General features: G+C 41.8%; 1 protein-coding gene across 4 annotated transcripts; it reads right to left on the minus strand.

Moving 5' to 3' along the window:
- Positions 1-387: 387 nt before the first annotated feature.
- NCOA4 (nuclear receptor coactivator 4) lies at positions 388-25,558 on the minus strand. Of its 4 annotated transcripts, none has more exons than XM_047825111.1 (10): positions 25,437-25,558; positions 9,757-9,911; positions 8,361-8,501; positions 8,098-8,186; positions 7,521-7,629; positions 5,673-5,765; positions 5,004-5,150; positions 2,920-3,915; positions 2,334-2,474; positions 388-1,973 (listed from the first exon to the last, which is right to left on the minus strand). In XM_047825111.1, the coding sequence occupies exons 2-10, from the start codon at positions 9,895-9,897 to the stop codon at positions 1,968-1,970; spliced, it is 1,863 nt and encodes a 620-aa protein (XP_047681067.1). In that variant the 5' UTR covers positions 9,898-9,911; positions 25,437-25,558; the 3' UTR covers positions 388-1,967. The 4 variants fall into 4 exon arrangements, with proteins under 4 accessions (XP_047681067.1, XP_047681066.1, XP_047681065.1 ...); XM_047825110.1 differs by lacking the exon at positions 25,437-25,558 and adding an exon at positions 16,875-17,007; XM_047825109.1 differs by lacking the exon at positions 25,437-25,558 and adding an exon at positions 16,244-16,851.
- Positions 25,559-26,966: the final 1,408 nt, after the last annotated feature.

Consider the following 26,966-nt stretch of genomic DNA (forward strand, 5'->3'; position numbering starts at 1 on the left):
CAATAAATACAGAGCAACTAGTGGTTATTATGATGGGAAAGAAAAGAGCAAAGGTGGGGCCTTTTGCATGCACCTAGTAAGGAATTTGACAGGAAAGCACTGAACCTTGGCTGAAGGCCTGGTTTTTAAGAAAAGTGAGTTTAATATATTTCATACAGAACAGATTAAAAATTAAAAAGAGTAGATCTGAAGTCTTCAGGAAAAGCCTAAAAATGAAGTTAGTAATATACCTATCTTTTGCTAATTTGTTTCATAAAAATACACTAATATTTAAGTGAATACAAAAAGCAATTTATGTTCAAATTTTTTAGCTGTACTCCTAACCAAAGCTTAATGTGGTAGAATATTTTGTGACACGGTAGTTTTTACAAATACACACAACACCTCTGGCTGTTATGCTTTTAATGGAGGGAGGTACAAAATGCATCAATGCAAAAGAATGTTTTACATACTCATTAACATAGTGATGAATGTAAAATCAGGAATACATTGTTAAACCTCAAAAACTACAAAGTTTCCTGCAACCTAAGATAATGGAAAAGGCTCCTTAAGTTTTTACCTGCCACTTTTATTAAAGTTCTAAGTGGTATTGGGGGGGTGGGGTGGGGGACCAAAAAATAGGTTCTTTTCAGCTGTGGTTCAAGCCTAACAAAGCTGTATGGCCAGGACTATGGGACTGTGAAGTTTCCCTAAAAGGACTTTCTAGATGACCACATCACAAACTTTAAAAGTTAACGATAACACAGGCAAGCTGAGTGGCCTAACAGTTTAAAAGCCTGGAAAGCAGCTAAGTTAACTCACTTTAAAGAATTTAAAAACATTATAAATCCCACTTCCTACAGAGAAACTTCATAAAGCATATATGTGACTTTTAAGGATACCGAGAAAACATTAAGTTTTCATAAAGCTTCATAAACACCCCAAGGCACAAGTGTTCAAAACAGCCTGTTCACTAAAAGGGCACTGCATTCTACTCTTGGAGGTATAGAGATGCTATGCTTGCAGTGAGAGGACACTTATTCTATCCCTAGTTAAAAGCACCAGGTGTCAAGCTCAGCTTCCATTTACACAGGATGCACCAATAACCCTTAGGATAGCAAATAGCTCAAATACTGCATTTCTAACAGGTCTTGCCTTTTGCTCTTTTGACTAGTCAGCACTAGGGTTCTTTTGCCTGGAGTTGAGAGTATTTTGAAAGTGGCTAGGACTACCCTGAATACAGTCTTGAAGCAATGTGGAGCTCTTCTAAAAGCTCGGGAGATAAGTTAGTAACTTAGAAAAGGGAAAAAGAAAATTTGCAGTAGCTGAGTCTCTCAAAAGGAGAAAAGTAATGTAGAATCTGACATGTAGGCTAATTTTATAATGTCAAAAAACGCCCAGATTGTTAATACACATTTTGGTAAGAAAACAATCATTATATTGGCAAAGTTAACTATTTGTGTGAAATATACTATATTAATTAAACAGAAAAATCATTACTTCCACCACCAACGGAAGAAAACCCACAGCAAGGGAAGCATCTAAAGGAGGGCAATCAAAAGGTTAGGGAAGTTTACTAGTAGCTTTTGAATACATCGACACACCTTGATTATAGAACTATTTCATTTTTAAAACTACAGTGTTGTAATGTACTTCTAGTAACAACCCAATCTAAGGAGCTGTAGAGGCTTATGAAAAAGACCTATCCACCAAGATGCTGTGTTTCTAGTGGAGGGGTGAATTTAAGTTAATACTTCTGTAAGAAGGAACTGAATCACCTCAGCATCGACAAAAAGCCTTTTTCTTTTACACAGTAGCTCATAATTTGATGACTTATTTCTCTTCACTAGTTCAAAGTTAGGCAGGAAAGGAATGAAGCTGACTGGACAGACCCAGAAACACAAGGATTTGGCAAGCCGCACAGTCACTCGGCTCATGGAGGTGTGATAATCTGCAGAAAAGTTGTTTGACTCCAGTGTTCCATCCTTTCACATCTGTAAAGAAGGCCCACAGATTAAAAAATCAACTATAGGATAAAAGCAAATCTCTTCCCACCTTAAGGCGCTAATTTCTCAATAAGCTATTAGAAATTCCCCTGACAGCTGTATCCTCCTGAAAGGTCACTTTCAAGTGTGTCCTAGTTACTTCATAAAGCAAGTTCAAGTGAAATATATGAAACTGCTATGATCCGCCCCTGACCCTCATCTGCCTAATACACATACCATTCATAGGAAAGGGGTTCAGTGGGCAAAGTATGAATTCATACAGAAGACAAAACCTTTACAAGCAGCTAAAATCTGTAATTATTTATTTATTTATTTTTTTTTTTTAACACCAGGGACATGTACACCCACCTGTAGAGGAGTTCGATACAACCACTTTTCTTTGTCAACTTTAAGCTGCATACAGGCAAAGAGATCACAAACTGCTGGGAGGCCATAACGGTCTTGGGGAAAGTTATGTTCCTCCTGCAGGGGTGAATTAAGTAATACTTCCTGCAAGAAGACAAAAAGGGCGGGTTGTTACATGACAATTGGGAGGCAAGAGACCAACTTAACTCATTTTCCAAAGAGTGTAGCATCTATAAGGAATATTGTAATAACATAAATGTTGGCCATTCTCTCTAATAAGCAAAAGCAAAGGTACAAATGTTTAATCTCTTCCATAGACAGCCAATAAAAAGGCTGGTGGGTTTTGGTTTTTTTTTTTTTTTCTTTCCTGCAGGATGGGGACTGGGGACCTGGAAAATATGTAAAAATCTCAGTCTGAATAATTATCACAAATCTTCCATTCTGTTCTAACATGGCATCAAAGTTAATACTGAGGCCAAATAACACTACCATATTTAAGGATCTGGCCCGTTTGCAAGATTTGGGATTAATTAAAGTATAAATCTATGAAATACATTTAAAATGGTGTTATTCTGATGCCTGTGCTCACCTTGGCCTTCTTTCGAAGTAGCCACTTGTCTTCCCCTGAGGATAACTGGCTGAGGTTTCCCATCTTGTTTCCTGGCAAAACCCAGTCAGCTGTGGCCACGGGGTTCACAAGCTTTTGTTTGCCAGCTCTGTCCTCAGTAATAGGCACTTCCTTGGGACATCCTTCTTTGCAGGAGGGTGTGATGAGCCACTCTGACAGGGGACTGCTCCTTATGATTTGGAAGGAATTAGCAATACTAGAAGGAGCCACTGCCTTTGATGTCTTAGCTTGTTCTGTTGCCTCTTTTCTGGAAGGACAGAGCCACACACTCAGGGAATCTATACACTTGTCAGGCTCAGGATTTGGTTCCACAGGCACACCATTTTTATCTTTCCCTTCTTTCTTCAGAAGCCACTTACACAGAGCTTCCTTCTCACAGTTTTCATCACACACACACTCCGCAAAGCTCGTACAGGGCTCATTGGCTCTGCACACCTCCTCTACTTTATATGGCTCCTGATGGTTCTGGACAAGCCAATCCTCAGTAATCACGCTGGGAGTGGACAAGGGTTTCTTAGCCTCTAAGTGGTCATTCAGGCACTTCAGATTGCCCAGGTTTTCAATCTCCACACCTTTGGGCTGGTTGCCCCGACAATTGGTGCAGGAATCGGGCTTGAGAAGCCAATCACTCACACTATAGGGCTCCTGGAACACCTGAAACAGGAGCTTAAACTTCTCACTGGCTTCACAGCTGCCTTTGCCAGGCTTCTCCAGCTTCTGGGATTCCTGAGGAGTCACCAGCCAGTCAGAAAGATCCATCTCATCTTGATCAAGAAGCTCCAGATCTCCAACCTTTTCAATTTCAGTGGAGTAAGAACTGGTAGTAGAACGGCTATTACACTTTTGGTAAGTTGGTTTTTCAGGGACCTCTTGTTGCTGACTCTTGTGGAGCCAGTTTTCTAAGCCCTTCAGGTTGCCCCAGACATTACTGAAGAAATTGCAGGCTCTGGCAGAAGTCTACATAAAAAGTACACAGTATTAGTTCACCAGTACATTATGACTGCATATAAGAGTTCTATACGCAAATTTATTGCACTGCCCAGTGTTTCCAAATTTAAGTATGGAAGGTCAAGACACAAAGGATTTCTCTGCTGGGATATTGAAATATTGAAGAACATAAATTTATTTTCTATAGCTTTTAAAAAACTGAAAGATACTAAATACCAACTATGAGAAAGCATCTACAGCATATTTGATAGAAGAAAGGCTAGCAGTTCTACATAATATGCTTTTATGAAGAAGACAAAAATGAACAAACGATGATTAGGCAGGTCATCAAAGGCCAAGAAACGTGAATAATAACCTCCATAATCAAAGAAACTTCAAAACAAAAGTAAAATGTTACTTTGTATCAAATTCAAAAAAAAAACAAAGAAGCTTATAAATGATTACCACTATTAGAGAAGTTTTAGGGAAGGAAGCACCCTCAATATATTATACCAAATATTCTTCTGAATATAAATTGCTTATCAGCTTCCTGGAAAGCCAAACTGGCAATACTTATCAAAAGTCTTGAAGGGTATGCAGAATTATAATCTAGAAATGCAATTTCTAAATTTCTAGGATTTTACTCCTAAGGAATTAATCAAGAATGAGCATAAATTAACTCCTGACTGTTCAGAGGAACTTTATACCTAGAAAAATTGGGAGTTTAAGTTACAGCCAATCAATGAGATATACTATTAAGGATTTTATGGAAGAAATTAAATGAAAGAGAAATATATTCATGCTCTACTAGTGAAAAAAAAAATCCGCTAGCCAAAACAGGATTTAAGTATATGTACGCATAAAAAAAAAAAAAAAAAATGGAAGTATACAAATGAAAATGTTAAAACAGTTATCTCTGCATGTTGGGGTTATGGGTTTGTATTTCTTTAGAGTTCTGTTTTCTAACCTTTCTATCCATAGTGAAGAGGTATCACTGTTGTACTATAAAGTCATAAAAGTATTTCAAGACTTAAAAACTAAAAGACGTACACTACGAGTTAAAAACTAAACCCATCTACTACTGCATCTACTCAGAAACAATAAAAGCAGCAACACACCTGACTATTCTCCAAGGTCTGCTTCTGGGTAAGCCAGTCCTGGAGGTTGGTGCTGGGTATGTAAGGAGCCTGCCGACCAGTGGCGGGTTTGTTTCCAAGGAGCCATTCGCTGAGAGGGACAGCCATGGTGCTGGATGCTGACTTCTGCTAATCACATGATACTTCACTGCTTAACAAGGCCATGCCAAATACCGTCAAAAGTTCACCAGGAAAGGAGACCCAAGCTTTCTAATTTTGGCTTCCAACTGACGGCACAAGTGACATGACTTCCCTAAGGCTCCATCTTACAAGAAGTATATCTCATCTCCAGGGTTCTTCTCCACTCAAAACATCTAGCAGCCTATATTCATTCACACTGCCTTAAGAAGTAAATCATCTCTATGAATTATGAAGAGAAGGTTCCCCAAGAGAGAACCACCCCAGACAGCTAATGATAATTTCTTATGGATTGCTAACAATGACTTTCTCTCTTAACATCTATAAAACCTCTAAATTTCTATCTCTCATTCAGTCTCAAAAGGAGCATTTAATTGCATAAACTAACTCAATACCACTTGTGCCTTTTTACAAATAAATGGTAGCAAAAAAAAGAAAGTGATTTAATCAAAACCCAAAAGAAATATAAGCCAAGTAATAACTTCGTTACCAGAAAAAAAAATGACATTTTACCTGTTCTGGCAATGGGATATAGCCTCTTTTCTCCAGGAAGGACCCAATATTTGATGATGAACTAGCATGAGCCATCAGGTGCTCAGGAATTTGCTATAAAATAAAAGCAAATTAATCTTTGAAATGCAAATTATGCTTTCATCCCAAAAAAGTGAAACTGTAATTCCTAAATGTCAAACACAGGAAGCCAAGCATTACCATTTCACTAAAATAAATATTCTTTATACTAAACTCGATGACCTACAAATAGTTATGAAATCTGAGAATTCTCTATCACATAACTATCATCATACAAGAGAATTCACCAGAATTGGTAGTATTACTGCTTTTAATAAAACCCAGGTGAGAACATGTTTGGTTCCTCAGACTAAAGACCATGCAAGGTGCACCTGGGTGGCTCAGTCGGTTAAGTATCCGACTTGTGAGTTCAAGTCCAGCGTAGGGCTCCTCACTGACAGCAGAGAGACAGCTTGGGATTCTATTTCTCCCTCTCTCTGCCCCTCACCTGCTCTCTCAAAATAAAAAACTAAACTTAACTGGGGCACCTGGGTGACTCAGTCAGTTGAGCATCCGACTTCAGCGCAGGTCATGATCTCGCAGTTCGCGAGTTCGAGCCCCACATCGGGCACTGTGCTGACAGCTCAGAGCCTGGAGCCTGCTTCAGATTCTGTGTCTCCCTCTCTCTCTGCCCCTTCCCGCTCATACTCTGTCTCTGTCTCTCAAAAATGAATAAACATTAAAAAAAAAAAAATTAAAAAAAAAAAACACTAAACTTAAAAAAGACCGAGAAATAATTCTGTAAGAAATATGTCAAAGTATTTAAAAAAGGGGTGGCTGGCTGGCTCAGTTGGTAAAGCATGCAACTCCTGATCTCAGAGTTGTGAGTTCAAGCCCCACGCTGGGTGTAGATTACTTAAAAAAAAAAAAAAAAAAACTTAAAAAAATATATATATGTCCAAGTTACTTAAGGACATACAAGACTGGGGCGCCTGGGTGGCTCAGTCAGTTAAGCATCCAACTCTTGGTTTCGGCTCAGGTCATGATCTCTTGGTTCAGGACATCAATCCCCATGTCAGGCTCTGTGTTGCCAGTGCAGAACCTGCTTGGGATTCTCTCTCTCCCTCTCTCTCTGCCCCTTCCCCGCTCACTCAACTCTCTAAGATAAATAAACTTAAAAAATAAAGAGGGGGGCACCTGGGTAGCTCAGTTAGTTAAGCGTCCGACCTCGGCTCAGGTCATGATCTCACAGTCAGTGAGTTCGAGCCCTGTATCAGACTCTATGCTGACAGCTCGGAGCCTGCTTCGGATTCTGTGTCTCCCTCTCTCTCTCCCCCTCCCCAGCTTGTGCTCGCTCACGCTCCCTCTCTCTCTATCTCTCAAAAACAAAATAAAAAGCAGCACCTGGGTGGCTCAGTCGGTTGGGCATCCAACTTTAGCTCAGGGCATTATCTCATGGTTTGTGATTTCGAGCCCGGCATCAGGCTCTGTGCTGACAGCCCAGAGTCTGGAGCCTGCTTCAGATTCTGTCTCCCTCTCTCTCTTCCCCTTCCTTGTTCGCACTCTCTCTCTCTCAAAAATAAGTGAACATTAAAATATTTTTTTAAATTTTAATAAAAAAATAAAGAAATACAAGATGAATTCTGGCGATTATCCATGAATCAATACACATTCCAAGAACTACCACAGCCTAATGCTCAATCAACTTATTCAGAACATGAAACTTCTGAAGTTTATCAAATTCTCAAGAAAGCCACTATTCATAGGAAAAATGTGATGTTTTTAAGACCATCTGTGAGTCCACAGATCTGAGAAGTGCACTATGAATTATCTGAGATCAACACCACTCACAATGGTCTTGAGGGATCCAAATGTGGTGATGGCCTGGCGCAGAGCAGTTGTGTCCGCTTCAAAAAGTAGGACAGTCGAATCTTCAGGTTTGAGGGTCAGATTGCCCAGTCTGGAGAAAAAATAAAACCTGGCTTTTTTAAGGAGTAACTATTTAATCCAAAACAAAGCCAAACTGTGAGTAATCTGAAATGACTATACTTTTCTAAGAAACTCATCACAGGTAGATGACTTAACTACACACCACCCAGTATAATATTAAATATATAAAGTAGGATGACCTTATCACAGAAAAAAAGAAGTTAAATCCAAGACATACAATGAGTTACAAAACTGACTTTTTTTAGCAGCGCCTGGGTGGCTCTGTCAGTTGAGTGTCCAACTTCATCTCTCAGGTCATATCTCACAGTCCGCAGGTTCTAGTCCCACACTGGGCTTTGCGCTGACAGCGCAGAGCCTGCTTTAGGATGCTGTGTCCCTCTCTCTCTGCCCCTCCCCTGCTCTCAATAAATTTTGACTTTTTAAAAAATGTATCAAAGTCAAAGAGTCAAAAGTCAAAACAAGCAAAAAACATCTTTACCTCTCTAGGCACACAGAGACTTGATTGGCTAGATCTTTGTTTTGGGTGCACTCCAGTTGATGAATAAGACAATTGAACTGGCCCAGTAACTGTAAGAAAAATTGAAACCGTCTAGCCACACTGAGTATATCCAAGTTAACAAACAGCACTTGAGATTAAACTTTTACCTGATCTATATTAATGCTACATTATAGGAAAGGCATTCTCTGGAAACCAAAAGCCACAGTCAAAACCAATTACAGCCTTGCAACCAACCACCTTACCCAGTAGAGCTGTTGGGCCTGCTGCTGAAGTGTCTCTTCTTTAAGCTGATAGATGAGATCCACCTGTTCATACAGCCACACCTCACGGCTTCGAAGGCATTCCAGGTGGCGGCTTATGCAGCTGTGAATCTGGGCTTTGACCTAGGAAATGCATACCTGTTAGCTTCACTCCTGTTATAAGCCCGAAGAATGGTGTTACCCACAGAATGGTGAGGTACTTACACTTTGGGGGGGGTCACACATCCTTTTGGTTATCCAATGACCTCTATGGAGCATCTCCCCAGAAAAACACATACTATATACTCAAAATTTTGCCTCTAATTTCAGGGTTTAGGGTCCCGAAGCCCACCCATGAAACCACCAAAGCCCCATGGACCCAGTTTAAGAATTCCAGACATAAAGACATTCATAGGCTCAAAAATCCTCATTCAATACACCCTCCCTCTGAAGAGGAACCGGTTTATTTGGGTGGCCTAAAGTAATCAAGAAAAAATAAATGATATGCCATGTAACACTGATCCCCCTCAGTTTTCCATATAATTTGAAAACCTATAGTCTGACAAATTCATCAGTGGAGTAAGATAGGAGTATTACCTTAATAGCTAGCCCTTATCTGTTTTCTCACTCTACAAATGAGCAATCCATTTACAGTAAGCCAATTCAGTAAAGAGATGTGCCACTACATGTCAATAGCTACAAGACCATTAGGGCAGACAGTTTAAGCAAAACTATAAACTAAATGTTTCTGGAAGCATAAACGGCGATTCAGAAAAGGACAAATGTAAAAATCCTAAGGAAAGAAATCAAAACAGCCATAAATTATCTGAGAATTCACATAAGAAACGATTTTTAAATAAGTTTTTCTATATAATAAAGTTTTATTTCAGTCATGTAATACTTGGTCTTCCAAGTATTGGAAGTATTCCAAGTATTGGTCTTCACCAACACAGTACTAGTAGGCCAATGGAACAAAAAGATTTCCTTCTGGCTTGCTCTAACAGATAAAGTTATTTACAGAACCATGCCACCAACAAAACCATGCCACCACCAAGTTAAAGGATGGTAGGGGACATGATGAAGTGCCACCCTTTATGCAACAAGGACACAGCTGAGCAGTAGTGCTCATTCATTTTGTTATGTTTTATTGATGGCAGTGCTTGGCACAGGGACCACACACAATGCAAGCGGAACTCTTTACAGTGGTACAAGGTTTTCCAGACTCTTCTACCATCTGTTTAATCTCCCTTGGGGATCAAAAGCATTAACATTTCAGGCATACCGTGCAAGGCATGGGGTGAAACTTTCTGATGGCACTGAGAAGTCAAGCCCTTGGCCATGCTCTAACCAGCCCTGTGCTAAGAGCCCAGACAAGGGAAGAAAAAAGCGCACATCACACCTCTCGCAAGTTATCTTTAATTTGCTGTTCAGCCCGGAGAACTCCACCAATAGCAAGCTCCAAGTCCCTCCGTGCATCACAACACCTCAAAAGGGGTTCTCTATTACTGGAGCAGCCACTCTGGTCCTGTGAGGTACTCATTCTGCTCACTGTTCCTTTGAAAGAAAGAAAGAAAAAATCTAAATTGCACTGTAATTGCAACCAAAAACCACCTTTCAATCATCCCCCAACTGATCATTCCAACCAGTTCCCAATAACTAGCATAATTAGATTACTTCCAACACATGACCCAGCACACAGTATACTCAAAAAATACTGCTTCTTCCTTCCTGCTCAACACTACTGCATTCCTGACATATAATTCTAGGCATCTAGGTTAGTGACACTTTACATGTGAACAAACTGTTCCTAAAAAACACCAATTTTCCTGACCTGATAGGGCAATTATATAGCCTCCAAAAAGTTAAAAGAACACTGGAATGTAAATTTTTATTTATAACACATATAAAATCATAGGAGGCATGTGTTCTTACTTTACAGTTTTAGAGATGAAGACTAAAAGGTCTAGAAAGATCCATAATTATTTTGAAAAGTAGCGACAAACCAGTAATTGGTAAACAGAATTTAGAACATAGTTTAGATCTAGCATTTGCCTATATTTATTGAGAAAGAGGAAATTTTAATATATTTCCTCTTTTCTCTTTTAGATGGGACTTTTTTTTTAATTTAGTAAGAACTAACTTAGGGATGGTTTCATAGCTAAGAAGTTTTCAAGAATTTAATCTAACAAAATACTTTCACAGGATTCTGATAAGGGAAATGCTTACAGGCATTGGTGTGGGCTGCTACAGGAATTTTCTACAATCCTAGGTTTACAAGAGATAAGAAACAGAAGTGGAAAGAACAGCACATAACCAATGACATAATGAGACTGAGACAGAAGCACTGGAAAACAATGAAGCAAAAGCTTAACAAAAAACGCTGGAAGAAGTTTGTGTCTATCCGGGAAAGATCTAGAATCAGAGATCATTTGTAAACACTTAGAAAAAAGCAGTAATCGGTGTAGCCCAGCATGTGTTCACTAAGTCACTAAGCCCTGTGATACCAAAGTTTCTTCCTTCTTGAATAGTTTTAGTAAACTGGCCACTCAACGTAATCCTGCAGCCACAATCTATCTGGATGCTCGACAGTGCGGCCTGTGACAAGGTTACATACTGTCTTCGAGGACAAAGTGAATATGAGCTAAACAGAACTATAACTAAATGGATTATTTTTTACAAACAACTCAAAGGATAACAGACTGAAGCCAGTGTGTGAAGTTTTTAGAGGTATGTTTTCCCCTATTACTCAACTGTTTTCCTTAAGTACCTGGATAAAAACAGAAGACAGACATTAAAGTTGGGGTTAACACAGGACTTTGACAAAAACAGATTCCAAAACAATCTCGACATAGCTGTTAAATCTTATAAAACAGAATGTAAATTTTTAAAACTTGAATGGGGGAAGATAAAGTAAAAGAGAATAAAATGTTTTTAAAAGGATGAAGATTTTTAATTGAAAGTATAGCTCTACATGAGTTAGCACTGTGCAGGGTCTAAGAAAAATAACGAACTATTTGCATTTACCAACAGTATAGCATTTGTCACAGGACTAATCTGTTCCATATTTATTACATTAAATTTGAAATTGTTTTCTGAATAACACACTTTAGAAAACACATTTAAAAAAGGGAAAGGGACTCTAAAAATATGAAAAATTTCTCTAGGAAGGGAAGCTGTTCACCCTAGATAAGTTTCTGGGAGGACATGATTACTACACTCAAATACTTGGCGACCTGTCAAAAAAGACTTAGATTTGTTCAGAATCACCCACAGGGAGTAGAGGAGGATTAACATGAGACATCTGAGACCATATATGAAAGAACTATCGGTTCTGAAGGCAAGGACCTTCTGAGAGATGGCTGCTCTTGGCTCAACAGCAGTCTACCCAGTGCAGAGTCCTCCAGATGACTGACACCTCATCTGAGACAAAGCGAACTTTGGCCTAGACTGCATCTCCATGCCTAGGTTTAGGACCAGATAGCTAGCTAGAAACTAGAAAGGGACAAAAGCAGTGTGATCCCCACCCTCAGAAATAAAATGATGGGGGAGCATCTGAACGGCTCAGTCAGTTGAGCGTCTGACTTTGACTCAGGTCATGATCTCACGGTTGACAAGTTGGGAGCCCTGCGTTGGGCTGTGTGCTGACAGCTCAGAGCCTGGAGCCTGCTTCGGATTCTGTGTCTCTCTCTCTGCCCCTCCCCCATTCATGCTCTGTCTCAAAAATAAAATAAACATTAAAAAAATAATAATAAATAAATAAAATAAAATGATGGGAAGAAGAAGCCTAACAGGCTTTCTTTTCACCACCTCAGGAAAAGATCCAAGTGAGGAACTAGAGATCCTATAAGGAACTGAAGGCAATTCAGGAAATTTCCAATTGTTTTGTTACCTTAGTCTGTTTCCCCATAATGACTTTTTTTTTTTTTTTTAATTTTTGAGAGAGAGTGCGTGGGGGCCGGGGGCAGGGAGAGAAGGGCAGAGGAAGAGAATCTTTTTTTTATTTTGAGAGAGAGGGGGCGCAAGTGAGTGAGGGGCAGAGACAGGGGGAGATAGAGAAGTGGGGCTCACCGGATACGGGGTTTGTGAGAGAGAGACAGAAAGAGAGAGAGAGAGACAGAGAGAGAGAGAGAGACCTAAGCAGGCTCCACACTCAGCACGGAGCTCAATCCCATGACCCTGGGATCATGACCTGAGCTGAAGAAATCAAGAATCAGATGCTCCACTGACTGAGCCACCCAGGCGCCCCTCCCCATAATGACTTCTAAAAAGGAAGGGCTTCCTTAACTAAATTTGAGAGGAATCGCTGTGGAAAACTTTTCCACCCTCAAAACACCAACACCAGCTGTAAATACTTTGCTAACTTTTTTTTTAATTTAATGTTTACTTATTTTTGAGAGAGAGAGAGAGAGAGAGACAGACAGACAGACAGACAGACAGACAGACGGTGAGCTGGGGAGAGGCAGACACAGAATCCAAAGTGGGCTCCAGGTTCCGAGCTCTCAGCATAGAGCCTGATGCGGGGCTGGAACTCAGACCACGAGATCATAACCTGAGCCAAAGTCAGACACTTAACTGACTGGACCACCCAGGCGCCCCACTACTTTTCTAACTTCTTTTTCACACTGGAAGCTGCCATGTGTTAAGCATAGGAATTAGTGTACACTTGGTGCACACTGTAGGGACTCTGAAAAATACAAGTGAACACAACACAAGTGCAACACAAGTGAAACGCTGGCTCATACTTGGAGAGCTGGAGTCACCTCATTACCACAAGTTGCTGCACTTTGCACTTAAGAGTTCTATGCAAGGCATGTTTAGTTGTCTTGCCAATTATTAACCAAATTTCACCTGTGCCAAATTTCCCATTCTTAGGTCCTCACCATTTGTGAGGAATGCAACAATGCCTGGCACAGTATAAAATTTAATCAATAAAATTAAACTAGAATGCACTTCACAATGTCAAAACCCGAGCTCTACATCATATGGGTGGCACATTCAAATGCATTTAGGTGCTGACTGTTATTACTAGATCCCTATAGATGTTTTCAATTCAATCACAAGTACCATACAACTGTCTAATGAGAACAAAACATGGCAAATTGGTTTTTCTCCTTATCAGCTATGGACAGAAGGCAGGATGAGATTTAAGTTACAAAACTGATTTTTCCCACATATTTATCACATGTTTTCAAATTAAAATGAGTGTTATCCTTCAAAACAGTCATCTTGTTAAGAATAAGGCTCTTTAGGGGCGCCTGGGTGGCGCAGTTGGTTAAGCGTCCGACTTCAGCCAGGTCACGATCTCGCGGTCCGGGAGTTCGAGCCCTGCATCAGGCTCTGGGCTGATGGCTCGGAGCCTGGAGCCTGGAGCCTGTTTCCGATTCTGTGTCTCCCTCTCTCTCTGTCCCTCCCCCATTCATGCTCTGTCTCTCTCTGTCCCAAAAATAAATAAAAACGTTGAAAAAAAAATTAAAAAAAAAAAAAAAGAATAAGGATCTTTAGAGCTCATTTGTCAGTCGCTAAGAAAACCTGTTTCATTTCCTTATGATCAGTCCCAGGATGCTTGTCTCTCTGCTGCCTTTGGCGGTCTCCCCCACCTCCCTGTGCAGCAGTGGAGGGGACAGTCAGCTTCTATAGCCTAGATCCCAAGAAAGTAGTTATGCAAAGGCTTCCCTTTTTGTACTGCAGTGAGGAGGAAGCCCTCAGAATGGAAATCAAGAACACCACTACGCAGGTGAACTCAAATCACAATGAGGTGAAGACTGACCTAGCTTAATGAAAGCTTTATGAAAGGTCACATCCAAAGAGACATGTATGAAATTACTAGTGCATATGGTCATTTTCAACAATCCACCATTTGTTTCAGGTTTGAGAGCCTATTTTGCCTATTTTCTTACCTGTAAAAAGACTGGACCAAATCAGCTCTCAATCTAAAATTCCAATCAATTAAAGACTATTAACAATGTTCTTTTTTGGGGCACCTGGGTGGCTCAGTCAGTTAGGCATCTGACTTCGGCTCAGGTCATGATCTGACAGTTTGTGAGTTCAAGCCCCACATCAGGCTCTGTGCTGACAGCTCAGAGCTTGGAACCTGCTTCAGATTCTGTGTCTCCCTCTCTCTCTGCCCCTCCCCTGCTCATGCTCTCTCTCTCTCTCAAAAATAAATAAGTATTTTTTTTTAAATCTTTTTTTTATTCATCTTTATAATCCAAAATACTGCCCTACCACCTTCAAAAGAAGACTGCCTTAAATGTATATTTTATGAGACAAAATCTAAAATTTAAGTGCTTCTAAAACTTCCCCGCCTCTAGGATTCCTGTCCTAGGTTTGAGGGTAGGGGGAAGTAGGAGGGAGAGACACACGTACCCCTAAAATAAAGCTCCAGGAGAACCCAGAACTCTCCCAAAACAAGAATTCTACAAACTATATATGCCATCTTTGCACAGTGGTTGGCACAAATCTAATTATGAAACCCAAAGACCTTGAAACCAGAATTGAGCAACTAACCACAAATGAAACTAAGTCATTATCATATGGTTTAACCATAAAATTTCCAAAAAGCAATAGCCCTCTTGTGACCAACACAAACCACAATTTCATGTTGAAAAACCCGGGGGCTCCTGGGTGGCTCAGTCGGTTAAGTGGCCGACTTCAGCTCAGGTCATGATCTCGCGGTCCGTGAGTTCGTGCCCCGCATCGGGCTCTGTGCTGACAGCTCAGAGCCTGGAGCCTGTTTCAGATTCTGTGTCTCCCTCTCTCTGACCCTCCCCCTTTCATGCTCTGTCTCTCTCTGTCTCAAAAATAAATAAACGTTAAAAAAAAAAAGTTGAAAAACCTGGAGCGCCTGGATGGCTCAGTCGGTTGGGTGTCCAACTTCAGCTCAGGTCATGATCTTGCGGTCCATGGGTTCGAGCCCCGCATCGGGCTCTGTGCTGACAGCTCAGAGCCCGGAGCCTGCTTTGAATTCTGTCTCCCTCTCTCTCTGACCCTCCCCCATTCATGCTCTGTCTCTCTGTCTCAAAAATAAACATTAAAAAAAATTTTTTTAAGTTGAAAAACTCTTTGACATCTCTTTAGTAGACTATTCTCATTGTACAGATGAAACCACAAAAGGCCCAGACAGTTTAAATGATCCACCTAAAGGACCACAGCCATAACAGGTTTGGGTTTAGAACTGAGGTTCTTAAGGTCTAGTCCGGGATGTTCTGTGACCAACTTGTTCTTCTTTTAGTGTATTATCACTCACAAATTATTTTTATTTACCAATTCTAGAGTCTGAAATTAACATCCCAAAAACAACAAAAAGAAATTAACATTCCAATAGAATACTATTGTACTACTGAAATAACTTACATTAAGATTCTGTCCATTTTCATAGTCCTCAATAAATTAAGACAGTTTTTCAGAACTTTCTTCCTTAAATAATGCTAACAAAATAAATAATACTCGTGCACATCATGACAGGTTCAGAATAATCAAAACACTGCCAAGTACCAGTCCCAAGCAAGGAGGACAGGAGCAGCAGCCCTGGATCTGATCCCACATCTGTATCACAATCACTCAGAGTTCCATCCGTCTGTCTGAACAAAGGCTTAAACAAGGTCATCTCTAACTGCACCTTCCAGTTCTCAGTGTTTGTCACCCTTCCCACCTAACCTCCTCTCCAAGAAAAGAGGTCCACTTTTTAGTTATTTTCCTGGCATCCAAATCATTGCTAGAAACCCACACACTAAAAACCAATCCACAGCATACATCTATGTTTTACTGACTACTAAATTTGAAATACTGCCAATTTGTTATCTTTGATGAGACAATATATAATAGACCGTTGGTACAAATTTTCAGGAAAAAAAAATTATGAAATAATAGTCCACATTCCATTTTACCTTGAGACATTTCTTCACATGTTCTTTCTTCTTGTTAAAAAAAAATTTTAAGGTTTTTTACTTCACAATTCATTACCTCAAAGGCTATATATCTTACCCTAGCCCCAGCCCACTTTTAATTCTTTATCAAGAAAGTATTTTTGAAATTCAGGATCTGATTCTCCGTAATTTTTTTATACCTGGCAAATAAGGTTAATGCCTGAAGAGACTTACACAAAATAAGATAACAATGAAATCTCCATAGCATATTTTAAGATTACAACTTCAGAGCTTACTGCCCTAGGATCTGTCTACCTTCATACACGGAATTACAAGCAGTCAACCCCAGCACATCAAATTTCCGAAGCAGTAACTGAAACTGACCACAAAATTCCCCACCTAAAGCCAAGACTTTTCTAGTTCAAAAGCAACAATGACTCATGCAACTTTCCAGGTTCCCCCACACTTTCTAAGAGCACAGTAGCCGGTATGAGCCGCAGCCCGCAGGGTCGCCTCTCAGCACGCATGCGCGCAGCCAGGGCCACAGAGCCCCTTCCTCAGCCCAGCGCGCCGAGTCGACTCAGAGCGCTCCCGCTGCGGCCCAGGGCTGCCCGATGTACCCCGCAGGCCAAGTCTCCGCCGCGCCACCTGCCTGGCGAGCCGGAGGCCCCTTTATCCTGGACTCAAGGGCCGAAGGTCCCCGCGGCCACGGGCCGCGCCCCGCCCCGCCCGCTAGTGGCAGCAGCCCACGGCGGCCGGGAACACGCACGCACGTCGGCGCCGGGGGCGGGCCTGGAGGACCCGCCCCTCGGACGCCCCCATCCTGCCCCTCCAGCCGGAGGCCCCCCGCAGCCTCTCGCAAAGCTCCACCCCCTCCCCGCCGCTTCCGGAAGCCAGGGGCCCACAGACGCCAGGGGGCTCCTCTCCAGCGTCCCCTCCGCCCTGCTGCTCCAACTCTTAGCCTGTGTCCACCTCGCTCTGTGCCCCAAATCGTCGAGACTTTGAGGACTTAAGGGTTATGCTGCTAATCGTTACAGACAAATAACAAACGTGGGTCAGTCAGAAGGCTTACGGAGTTATTCTTGGAATGTCCCTTCCCAGTAGCTTACGCTTCCAGAGATCACCCCTGTCAGCCCAGCTGAGGTTCGGCCCTCGTCTTTTGTTCCAGGCCCTCTCAGACATCCCCTCATATCTGTGACACACCTCTACCTGTACCCTAGTGTCTGTCTCTCACAACAATCACATGCTGGCACACAAGCCACACACAGTCCAGTGCCGCTGTTAAAAGTCATGAATGCTCTTCATTCAAAAAAAGCTTGCTTAGAGCACCTACCAGATGCCAAGCACTATTTTAGGTGCTGAGAATACGAAAGTTAAAATGAGAGCCCTACCTAGAGAGGCAGTAATACAAAAGAGAATGGACTCTGGAGCTAGACCATTTGAGTACAAAACTTTGCTTCCCACTTAGGTGCTGTGTGACTACAGGCAAGTCACTTAACCAATCTGTGCCTCAGTTTCCTGGTCTGTAAAATGGGGACAATAATAATGGACCCAACTCAATGAGAATTACATGAATTGATACATGGAAAATGTTTAGGACGCTACCTGACACAGTATTCCTGAATGATTATCGTGCTAATGGTACTTCTAGTCTGGTGCCTTTTTCTCCAAAAACAATCCTTACAGTCTGCATATCCAATCAGGCCAGAAGACAAAAGCTAGACAGCACAGTCATTCCCTTCCAATCAACTATATTAATGCAAAATACTTGCTCTTGTCTATGTATATGAAATGATTTTTGTAAATAATAAGAGTAAAGAAAAACCACATGACAAAAAGCAAACACAAAAGGTCATCACCTTCAGTTACGCATCCCTCAGATTTCAGATGAACAGTTTGTGGAGGTGCCTGTTTTATCTATCATGCACAAAGTTTCTGGGATCCAATTTCAGACATTACCAAAAATAATGAGAAAACAATTTCTTAAAGTTTTTTTTATTCATTATTATTTATTTTGGGCAGGGGTGGGGAGGGAGAGAGGGAAAGAGAGGATCCCAAGCAGGACCCACACGCTGTCAGCGCAGAGCCTGACACGGGGGCTCAATGCCATGAACCATGACACCATGACCTGAGCCAAAATCAAGAGTCAAATGATTAACAGACTGAGCTACCCAGACACCCCATGACCCTTTGTACTTTAAGTCAAATGGTTAGAAAGGAGGAATTCTCAGTCTATCAAAACATAACTGATGTCAAAACTTTTTATCTTTTAGGTGTCCCTATAAAATACAATGTAAATACAATAGAAACTATGTTGACCATCACCTACATAACTGATAATCCCTACACTCGCTCTAAAAGATCCTGACCAACGCCTCTACACCCTAAATGCTCCAGCTCTCCTTCACTTGAATTCCCAAGTTACAGTTACTAAAAGTCAGTGTTTTGTCAGCTTATGCCAACTTTAGTTGTTACTACAATGATGTGATTTACTAAGTATTACATAAACATAAGAAGGCTGGGGAGGAAAAAAATCATAAAAATCTAGAAGAATCCTGCATTCAAACCATTTTGCAGGCTCCTCTTTACTCCCTTAAGCTTAATTATTTGCCCTTGCATCTTTATACAATGTTTACGTTCTAAAGGGTATTTTACTGTCTTCTGCTTCAAGATTTCTATGCTTGCTATCTCAGAACAAGTGAACCATCCACTCCCAGTAGATCATCTCATCTAAAGAGAACATAAACTATAACTTTCCAATGACTCCCCACTTACCTACAAGATACAGTCCAAATTTTGTATAAAGGCAATAAAGTTCTCTATTTTCTTGTTCCAACACGGCTCTCTTGCTGTTTCCCCAAAGGAACCCCCACACCGTGATCTGCTACACAGCTGTTCCATGAAAAGTCCAGGCTGGTTCACCTTGTCCAGCTTGGCTCTCCCAACTCTCTCTGCCAGCAATACCAGTTCCCTTCTCCCCACCTGTCCACTTTCTAACTATGCCCAAGTCGCCACTACTGTGAAGCCTCTCCTGACCAAGCACCCCTGTCCTCAATAGTTTTAGCCAACAGGGTTAGCTGCTGCCTCCTCTGGACTCACTACATTCTGAACAGGTTTCCAGTATGACACCTGTAACATGCCACATTATTACACATTACATGCCTGCCTCCTTAACTTGAAGATTCCCAAGAGAAGGTATCATATCTTACTTGGCTTTGTTCACTCTAATGCTTAACAGATAAGCCTGGTAAGGGTGTCTTGGCATTAACCCCTTCCACTCTACATGCTCTACTGAATTGACTTAAAGAGAATGGTGTTCCTGGAGTTGCACAGTACTGTGACCCTAAACTCAACAGAGGCTTAATATATGTTTGATAAGTGGATGGATGAATGAGTGATAAACAAATGTTCAAGTTCAGACTTATATAATAAGTACAGTACAGTTCTTCTTCAAACACAGATAATCACCTTGATGTGACACTAAGGCCTGCATTAATTCAGAAAGGTTTTTCAGAGGTGGAAATGTTTCTAGCAGAAGGCTTAATTTTAGTTTTCTTTCAAACAAGACAAAGGTATTGCTTTGGCAAGGGTATTGCTACCGAAACCATGATCCCAGGATATGCACAGAGAAAAAGTATCTTTCCTGACACCAGATCTATCAAAGCTCAGCTATACAGATCCACAAACATCAGCAAATCTGTAAGTTAAAGGGGAAATAATAACTATATTTACAGCCAACTCTGGATATTTTTTTTCCCCTTAAGATTTTGCAGTACCACAGAAATTCTAGCTGACACCACAGAAGTTTGGTAGGCTTTCAGAACTGAGGCCCTGCCCTATTTTCAACTTGAACTTTCTGGCCATAATACAGTCAAGGATAGGAAAACATGTTACTTATCCACTATCGCAGTAATACCATTTTATCCCCGATTTTATGATAAGTATCTTGTGGTTTTTCCCACAGAAGTGAACATGTGATATAATATTTTCCCTTCTCTAAAGCTTGTGGGACTAGCAATAATGCCAAAGTCAAATTCAAAATATACCTAAGGTTATGTTCTTATGAAATCAGTAATTGTCCAAGTATTAAAAGACTTAACTTCTTGGGGTGCCCGGGTGGCTCGGTTAAGCCTCCGACTTCAGTCCAGGTCTGATCTCGCCGTTTGTGAGTTCGAGCCCCCGCATCAGGCTCTGTGCTGACACCTCGGAGCCTGGAGCCTGCTTCCGATTCTGTGTCTCCCCCTCTCTCTGACCCTCTCCCTCTCACCCTCTGTGTGTCTCTCAAAAATAAACATTTAAATTTTTTTTTTTTTAATTTTTTTTTTCAACGTTTATTTATTTTGGGGACAGAGAAAGACAGAGCATGAATGGGGGAGGGGCAGAGAGAGGGAGACACAGAATCGGAAACAGGCTCCAGGCTCTGAGCCATCAGCCCAGAGCCTGACGCGGGGCTCGAACTCACGGACCGCGAGATCGTGACCTGGCTGAAGTCGGACGCTTAACCGACTGCGCCACCCAGGCGCCCCTAAAATTTTTTTTAAAAAAAGACTTAACTTTTCTATGACCTTACTGACAATCAAAAACCTTTTAACCTATTTTGTCAGCTATTCACTCCTTCAATGAACCAAATTATCACATTTGTAGAGGACTCTAAGTAATGCTGGATAAGAGGACTGGAAGCCTCAAAAGTGCCCCCAAACATACTTCTAGCCCCAGAGAAGAATATCTTGATTCCACTGAATAATCAAGTCAGGCAAAATCAGGGATGATGGCTTGGGATAAGAATGGCTAAGAGAATTAGAATGAATCATTCATATCAGAAGAAAAAAGAGTGCTCTCAAAATAACAATTTTATTCACTTGCCAGTGAATCTACTGAATTCAAAGAGAATAAATACCATGTCAGGCTCCGAGGTACTGTAGGCTACATGGGATGTTATGACTGAATGTTATAATTTAACAAGCAAAGACAAGCTGAGAAGGACTATACGGCAGCGCCTTTAACTGACAAGCACAGAAACACTATTTAAAGGGACTCAGTAGAGTAAAAGTGCTCAACTTGGCCCCCAGATCAGCCTAGGCCACTGGCATTGTTTCTGTGCTCTATGTTGAAACAAAGTATTCAGACATACTCATAACTGAAACAAAGCCTAAATGAAAATGTGGACAAAAGCTTTATGAAAACTAAAAAGTAGCAAGAAGAGTAACAAAAATGCCATGGACATCTATAATGCCTTCCCGAAAACTGTGCTTAAGCCAATACATACACACTGGTTCGTGCCTTATGGTCACTTTAGACTGGCAACCTAACTGGTATATAAACAGAGACAATGATTCCACTAATTTCAGCAATGCCTCAGAAAGTACAGTCTGAACCAGGAACACATTCTATTGTGCTCATCATGCATAGTGACAAGTCTTAATTCTCTGAGGCTCAGTATACTTCTTTCAAATAACTCAAAGATTAATATATTTTAATTTATTTTTTAAATTCCAGTGTAGTTAACATATAGTTGTATTAGTTCCCAGTGTACAATAAAGTGATTTAACAATTTCATATATTAACTCAGTGCTCATCAAGGTAAGTGTACTCGTAATCCCCCAAAGATTGATATATGTAAAGCACTTAGAATAATGCCTAACACATAGTAAGAGCTATATAGGCATTAAAGTTTCCCCCATTATCCAAAAGCAGGGCATTCTGTGCAACCTTTCGTAAGTTGAAATGGCATAAAGAAGCAATTACCATTAATTTATATGGAAAAATTTTTGAGCATTTCCAGGCCCCAAAAATAACCTCTCTGAGGATTTTATGATGCCTTACGACATATCTTTCTAATGGATGCACAAAATAAATTGACATAAAGCACTAATGCTCACAGACACAGTTCAAAGCTGTGATGGCCTGCTGCTGAGATGCTGAGTGTAGTTCCCAGGGAAGGAGCTTGGTGGCGCCACTCTAGCTGCTGGGGAGGCACGCCGCCTCTACATCGGCTCACTGCAAAATAAATGCTGAACGCTATATTCCCTTTTCACCGTTTTTTTTGTAAAAGCAAAACTCCTCTTTGGATTTCTTTGGTTAGCAAAAAAAAAAAAAAAAAAAATATAACGAGTGCAGGTCTTTTGTAAAAGCAAAGTGGTATAACACATGCTTTAAAAAATCAAGGGATATCTGCAGCTACTTTTATCACTCTTGGTCAGAGAATGGGGTATGATAATAAAGAAGACATTTTATTATGTAGCCCGTATATTCAATAAGTCACCATCATCTCTCTCCAGTATTCCCGCAGAAACCTCATGACTGCTGCCCACCCCACCCCCACCCCCACCTACTCTTCTCTTTGCTGGCTCAGTCCAGCCACCATTGCTTCCTTGCTGCTCCCCCAGCATACCAAGGATGCTTCCACCTCCGGGGCCCTTGCACTTTCTTCCAGAGAGCCTCATGTCCACTCTTTCACTTCCTTAGGGGATCTGATCACTTCCTTAGGCTGTCTTCCCAGTGAGGCCATTGCTCACTATCCTATACAGACTAAATCTTCCTTCCACAGTCACACTTAATATATGTTTTACTCCATAGTACTTACCACAATCTGACATGAAGAAACCATTTATTTTCTGACCCCACTTCAGAAAACACATTGAAAGGTAAGTTCCACACAGGAAGAAACTTTGTCTTTTTGTCCACCATTATACAGTATGTGTTCAATAAATATTCGTTGAATAAATTCAGTAAACATTTAATATATCTTTGTGCCAAGGCTTTCTTTTACACATTATCTCATTTAGTCCTCACAAATATTTAAGATACATATTATTGCAATTTTAAAAATAAAGAACCTAAGGCTTAAAAAACAACAACAAAAAAAAGAAACTAAGGATTGAGGAGGTTAAATATATTACCTACAATCACAAGCTTCCAAGTGGAGGAACCAAGATTTAATCTTTAATCCCAGGTCTGAGTCATAACTCCTTAGCCACACAATGTATGTTAAAGGGGTCATTTAGGCATTGAGATTTTATGTATTCATTCAACAAATATTTACTGTGTGCTTAAGCTGACTATACTTATGATAGTCCCTGAAGCCACAACGGTGAACTTGCTATCTAGAGGAGAATTGTGCCACTGAGTCACCAAAAACTCAGCAGAAAATACTAATTATTTGAAATAAGAGACAGAGTTAAAAATCCATCAGCAGCGGCAATGACTGGCTCTGAATGTTCTCCAGTATGGTAACGCTTCCCCTACTCTAGGAGGGGAATTATTATAAAACATTAGCCAAGAGGCTTTTGAATGGGGGTAGGGATGTGTCAGAATATCCTGCACGGTTTTCTGAAGCCCCTACACAAGTTCCTGAGATTCTGGTACAACTAAGCCATTTAATAAAATGGGGTGGAGTGGGAAGTCCTCCCTAATTCTAAAATAAGATCGCTCCGCCTCCCCCACCCCCCCCCCACCCACCCCCGGAGAATCACATTTTCCTTCCCTTACATAGCTCACCATGCTTTCCCACTTTTGAAATACCTGTTTGACCAACCGTGATAATGTAATAACAGAGGTTTATTTAAACACAAGATACCAGGAGCGCCTGGGTGGCTCAGTCGGCTGAGCGTTGGACTTAGGCTCAGGTCATGATCTCATGGCTCAGGGGTTCCGGCCCTGCGTCGGGCTCTGTGCTGACAGCTCAGAGTCTGGAACCTTCTTCAGATTCTGTGTCTCCCTCTCTCTCTCTCTGCCCCTCTCCCACTCGTGCCACGTCTCTGTCTCTCGAAAATAAACATTAAAAATCTTTTAAACACAAAATACCATAGGGCTGCTCCGATGGCTCAGGCGGTTAAGCCTCCGACTTGGGCTCAGGTCATGATCTCATGGTTTGTGGGTTGGTGCCCCACATGGGGTTCTGTGCTGACAGCTCAGAGCCTGGAGCCTGCTTCGCATTCTGTGTCCCCCTCTCTCTCTGCCCCTCCCCCACTCATGCTCTGTCTCTCAAAAATAAACAAACATTAAAAACGCAAAATACCGTAAAACTTTAGACCCCTATGATTTTCCCTAGGGACTCAAAGACAAAAGTCTCATAAAAAGGGGGAAAGGAGAAATAAAATGTGAGGGATATTACGGGGCTAGACCTTACATATATTATCTCATTTATTTATCTTAACAACTGGACAAGCTAGCAAACATCCCAAAGAGCAAACCAAGTAACTTCCCTAAGCCACAAGATACACGCACCACCTCCCACTTCCACTGTACCATCTGGTAAGTCTTCCTCAAAGAGCCTGATAGTCTTTAAAGTTCAGAAATGGCATGCTAGGACCCCAGTGCAGAAATGAGCCAACTATGATCACCCGTCTCACCCTCACCCCAGGAAGTTATTCAAGAGACCTTACAACCACATTTCCAAATTACCAGATAGGTGGTGGAAAGCTAAATCTGTCCAAAGACAGTTACGCTACGGTGAACCTTACCCTGATTAGAAAATGCCGAAAAATGCTGCTGTGAAAAAAGCTCTGCTTTTGTGACCTGACAGACTCTGACTGCTGTCATTCTTGATCGCATTATCCCTTGTTGTATCACATGGCACGTAACGCTGTTTTATATCATTGTTGGCCCGCCACAGGAATTTAGTTTCACGAAAATAAGCGCTGTGCCCCTTTGTTTTCATTGCTATAGCCTTAACCCCCTGAACTCCTAGGCAATGAATAAATGATTGCTGGTGGAATGAATCAAGGAATGAGCAAAACTTGCTCTTCTCAACTGTAAAAAGGAGAGGATCAAGCTGCCTCTCGGGCTGTATTACATGAGATGTGCTGGCACTCAGAGGGCTGAAAAAAACATGATCTTCCTCGCGTTTCCACCCAGCAGTGTAGGAATGGATATGCCTCCGGGCCCATTCTGGAGAAACGGGAGTCTCTCTGCCCCCAAGAGACCCTGGCGAGAGCAAGCAAAACCTTGCAGCTGTCACTCCCGGGGCCAAGAGAAGGCGGGCAGAAAGAAGGTGGTGGCCCCCGGGCAGAGTGTTGAGGCCCGGGGAGAGCGCAGCCTCCGGCCGGCCGACAGTCAAGAAAAGGTGACCCCCGGACAGGACGGGTCGAGGGAAAGGCTGGCCGGGAAAGGCAGGCCCAGGCCCGGTGGGCAAGCGGTCATGGCGCCCTGGAACAGCCCGCAGTGTGAGGGCTGGAGGAGTCGCGCCGGCCCGAAGGGCCACTGTGGTTCTTACCAGCTCCAAGCGCAGCGCCCGGCGACCGGAGTGGAAGCTTCCTCGGAGAGAGACCGGCCCGAACAAGTAAAGGGCCGAAAGGAAGAGTTCTCGCGAGAGCACAACCTTCCTCCCACGCCTCACGCCACACGTCTGACAGTCTCGCGAGATATCTCCTCGGGTCAGCCCAAAGCCCTTGTCCGCCCTCTAGAGAGCACAGAGCGCAGGCGCACACTCGCCCCCGGCGCTGGAGGTCCGTGTGTCCTTTCACCGTTCCTGAGTAAATCAGAGTAAGTGAAGCAAACGTGTTGAGGGCAAACTCTGTGCCAAGGATGATCCTAAGTTAATGTCTCGTATCAAATGTCCTCATAGATAGATTTTAGTTTTAATAAACAGATGCAAAAATAAATCAAAACACAAAAGGACAAACCTTGTATGATTCCACCCAACATAAGATACGTTGAACAGTCACCTTACAGAGACAGAAAACGAAATGGTGGTTGCCACAGGCTGGGGGAGAGGACTTACTGTTTAATGAGTGCAGACTTTCAGTTTGGGGTGATGGAAAGTTCTGGAGAATGAATGCTAACGATGGCTGCACAACAATGTGTATGTAATTCCACTTGACTGTAAACTTAAAAATGGTTAAAATGGTAACTTCTATGTTCTGTATATTTTGCTTCATTTTTTTAATTTTAGTAAATAAATAAATGTCAGAGTCAGATTTCAAACCGTATCATCTGAGTCCAAAGTGTATGTTTCTTTGCACCACATCATACCACTGTGCGCATCCCACGACCCTGTACTGCTTCTCAAAATTTGCCCAGTGTGGCATTACCCACATTAGAGCTTTTTTGTTAATTTGTGACCAGATATGAATACAGGAATCTTTCTGTGGTCAGTTTTGACAGAGGCCCCCAATACTTAGCTCTCTGCTCCCCATGTTTGCCAGCAAGGTGAAGGACCATCAAAGTAGGTCCCACCCAAGAGTGACAAGGGGCAAGGCAATCTAAGCAGAAAGCAATGGGAAATGTGGGTTCAGATGCAGAAGCTAAAAGGCAGTCAGAGCCTGTATTGGAGCCTTGGAGAAGGAGGAGTAAGGCATGTTGGTGCAGCCCACAAAAGCCCCAATAAGGAAGAAAATCACCCTAAACACTGCCACAGACAGAAGGAGCCAAGACTGTCCCTGACCCTTAACTCTCCTGTCCCCCTCCTCAATTCAGATGCAGACTCTGGATTTATACTTTTTTGTAACTACAAGTGACCAAAGCACTTTTTGATTACCTTAGGACCAAAATTCTCTTCAGGGCCCTGCCTAGATTGCTCAACTAGTCCACATAGCATATTTAAACAGGTAGGGTTAAGGGGCAGAGGAAAAATAAAGCTCTTTACCGACAAATTGTTCAACAGAGGACTGTTTGCTTGTTTGTGATCTGTCACGTACACACAGGCACAGGACTCTAAGCCCCAGGGCAGCGGGGACCTTGTCTCTCTTGTTCATTGCTATAGCCCCAAGCCCAGAGCATTACCTGGCCTAGGCACTCTAAGTAA

This window comes from Prionailurus viverrinus, chromosome D2 (assembly GCF_022837055.1).
Source record: "Prionailurus viverrinus isolate Anna chromosome D2, UM_Priviv_1.0, whole genome shotgun sequence".
Classification (NCBI taxonomy): Eukaryota; Metazoa; Chordata; class Mammalia; order Carnivora; family Felidae; genus Prionailurus; species Prionailurus viverrinus.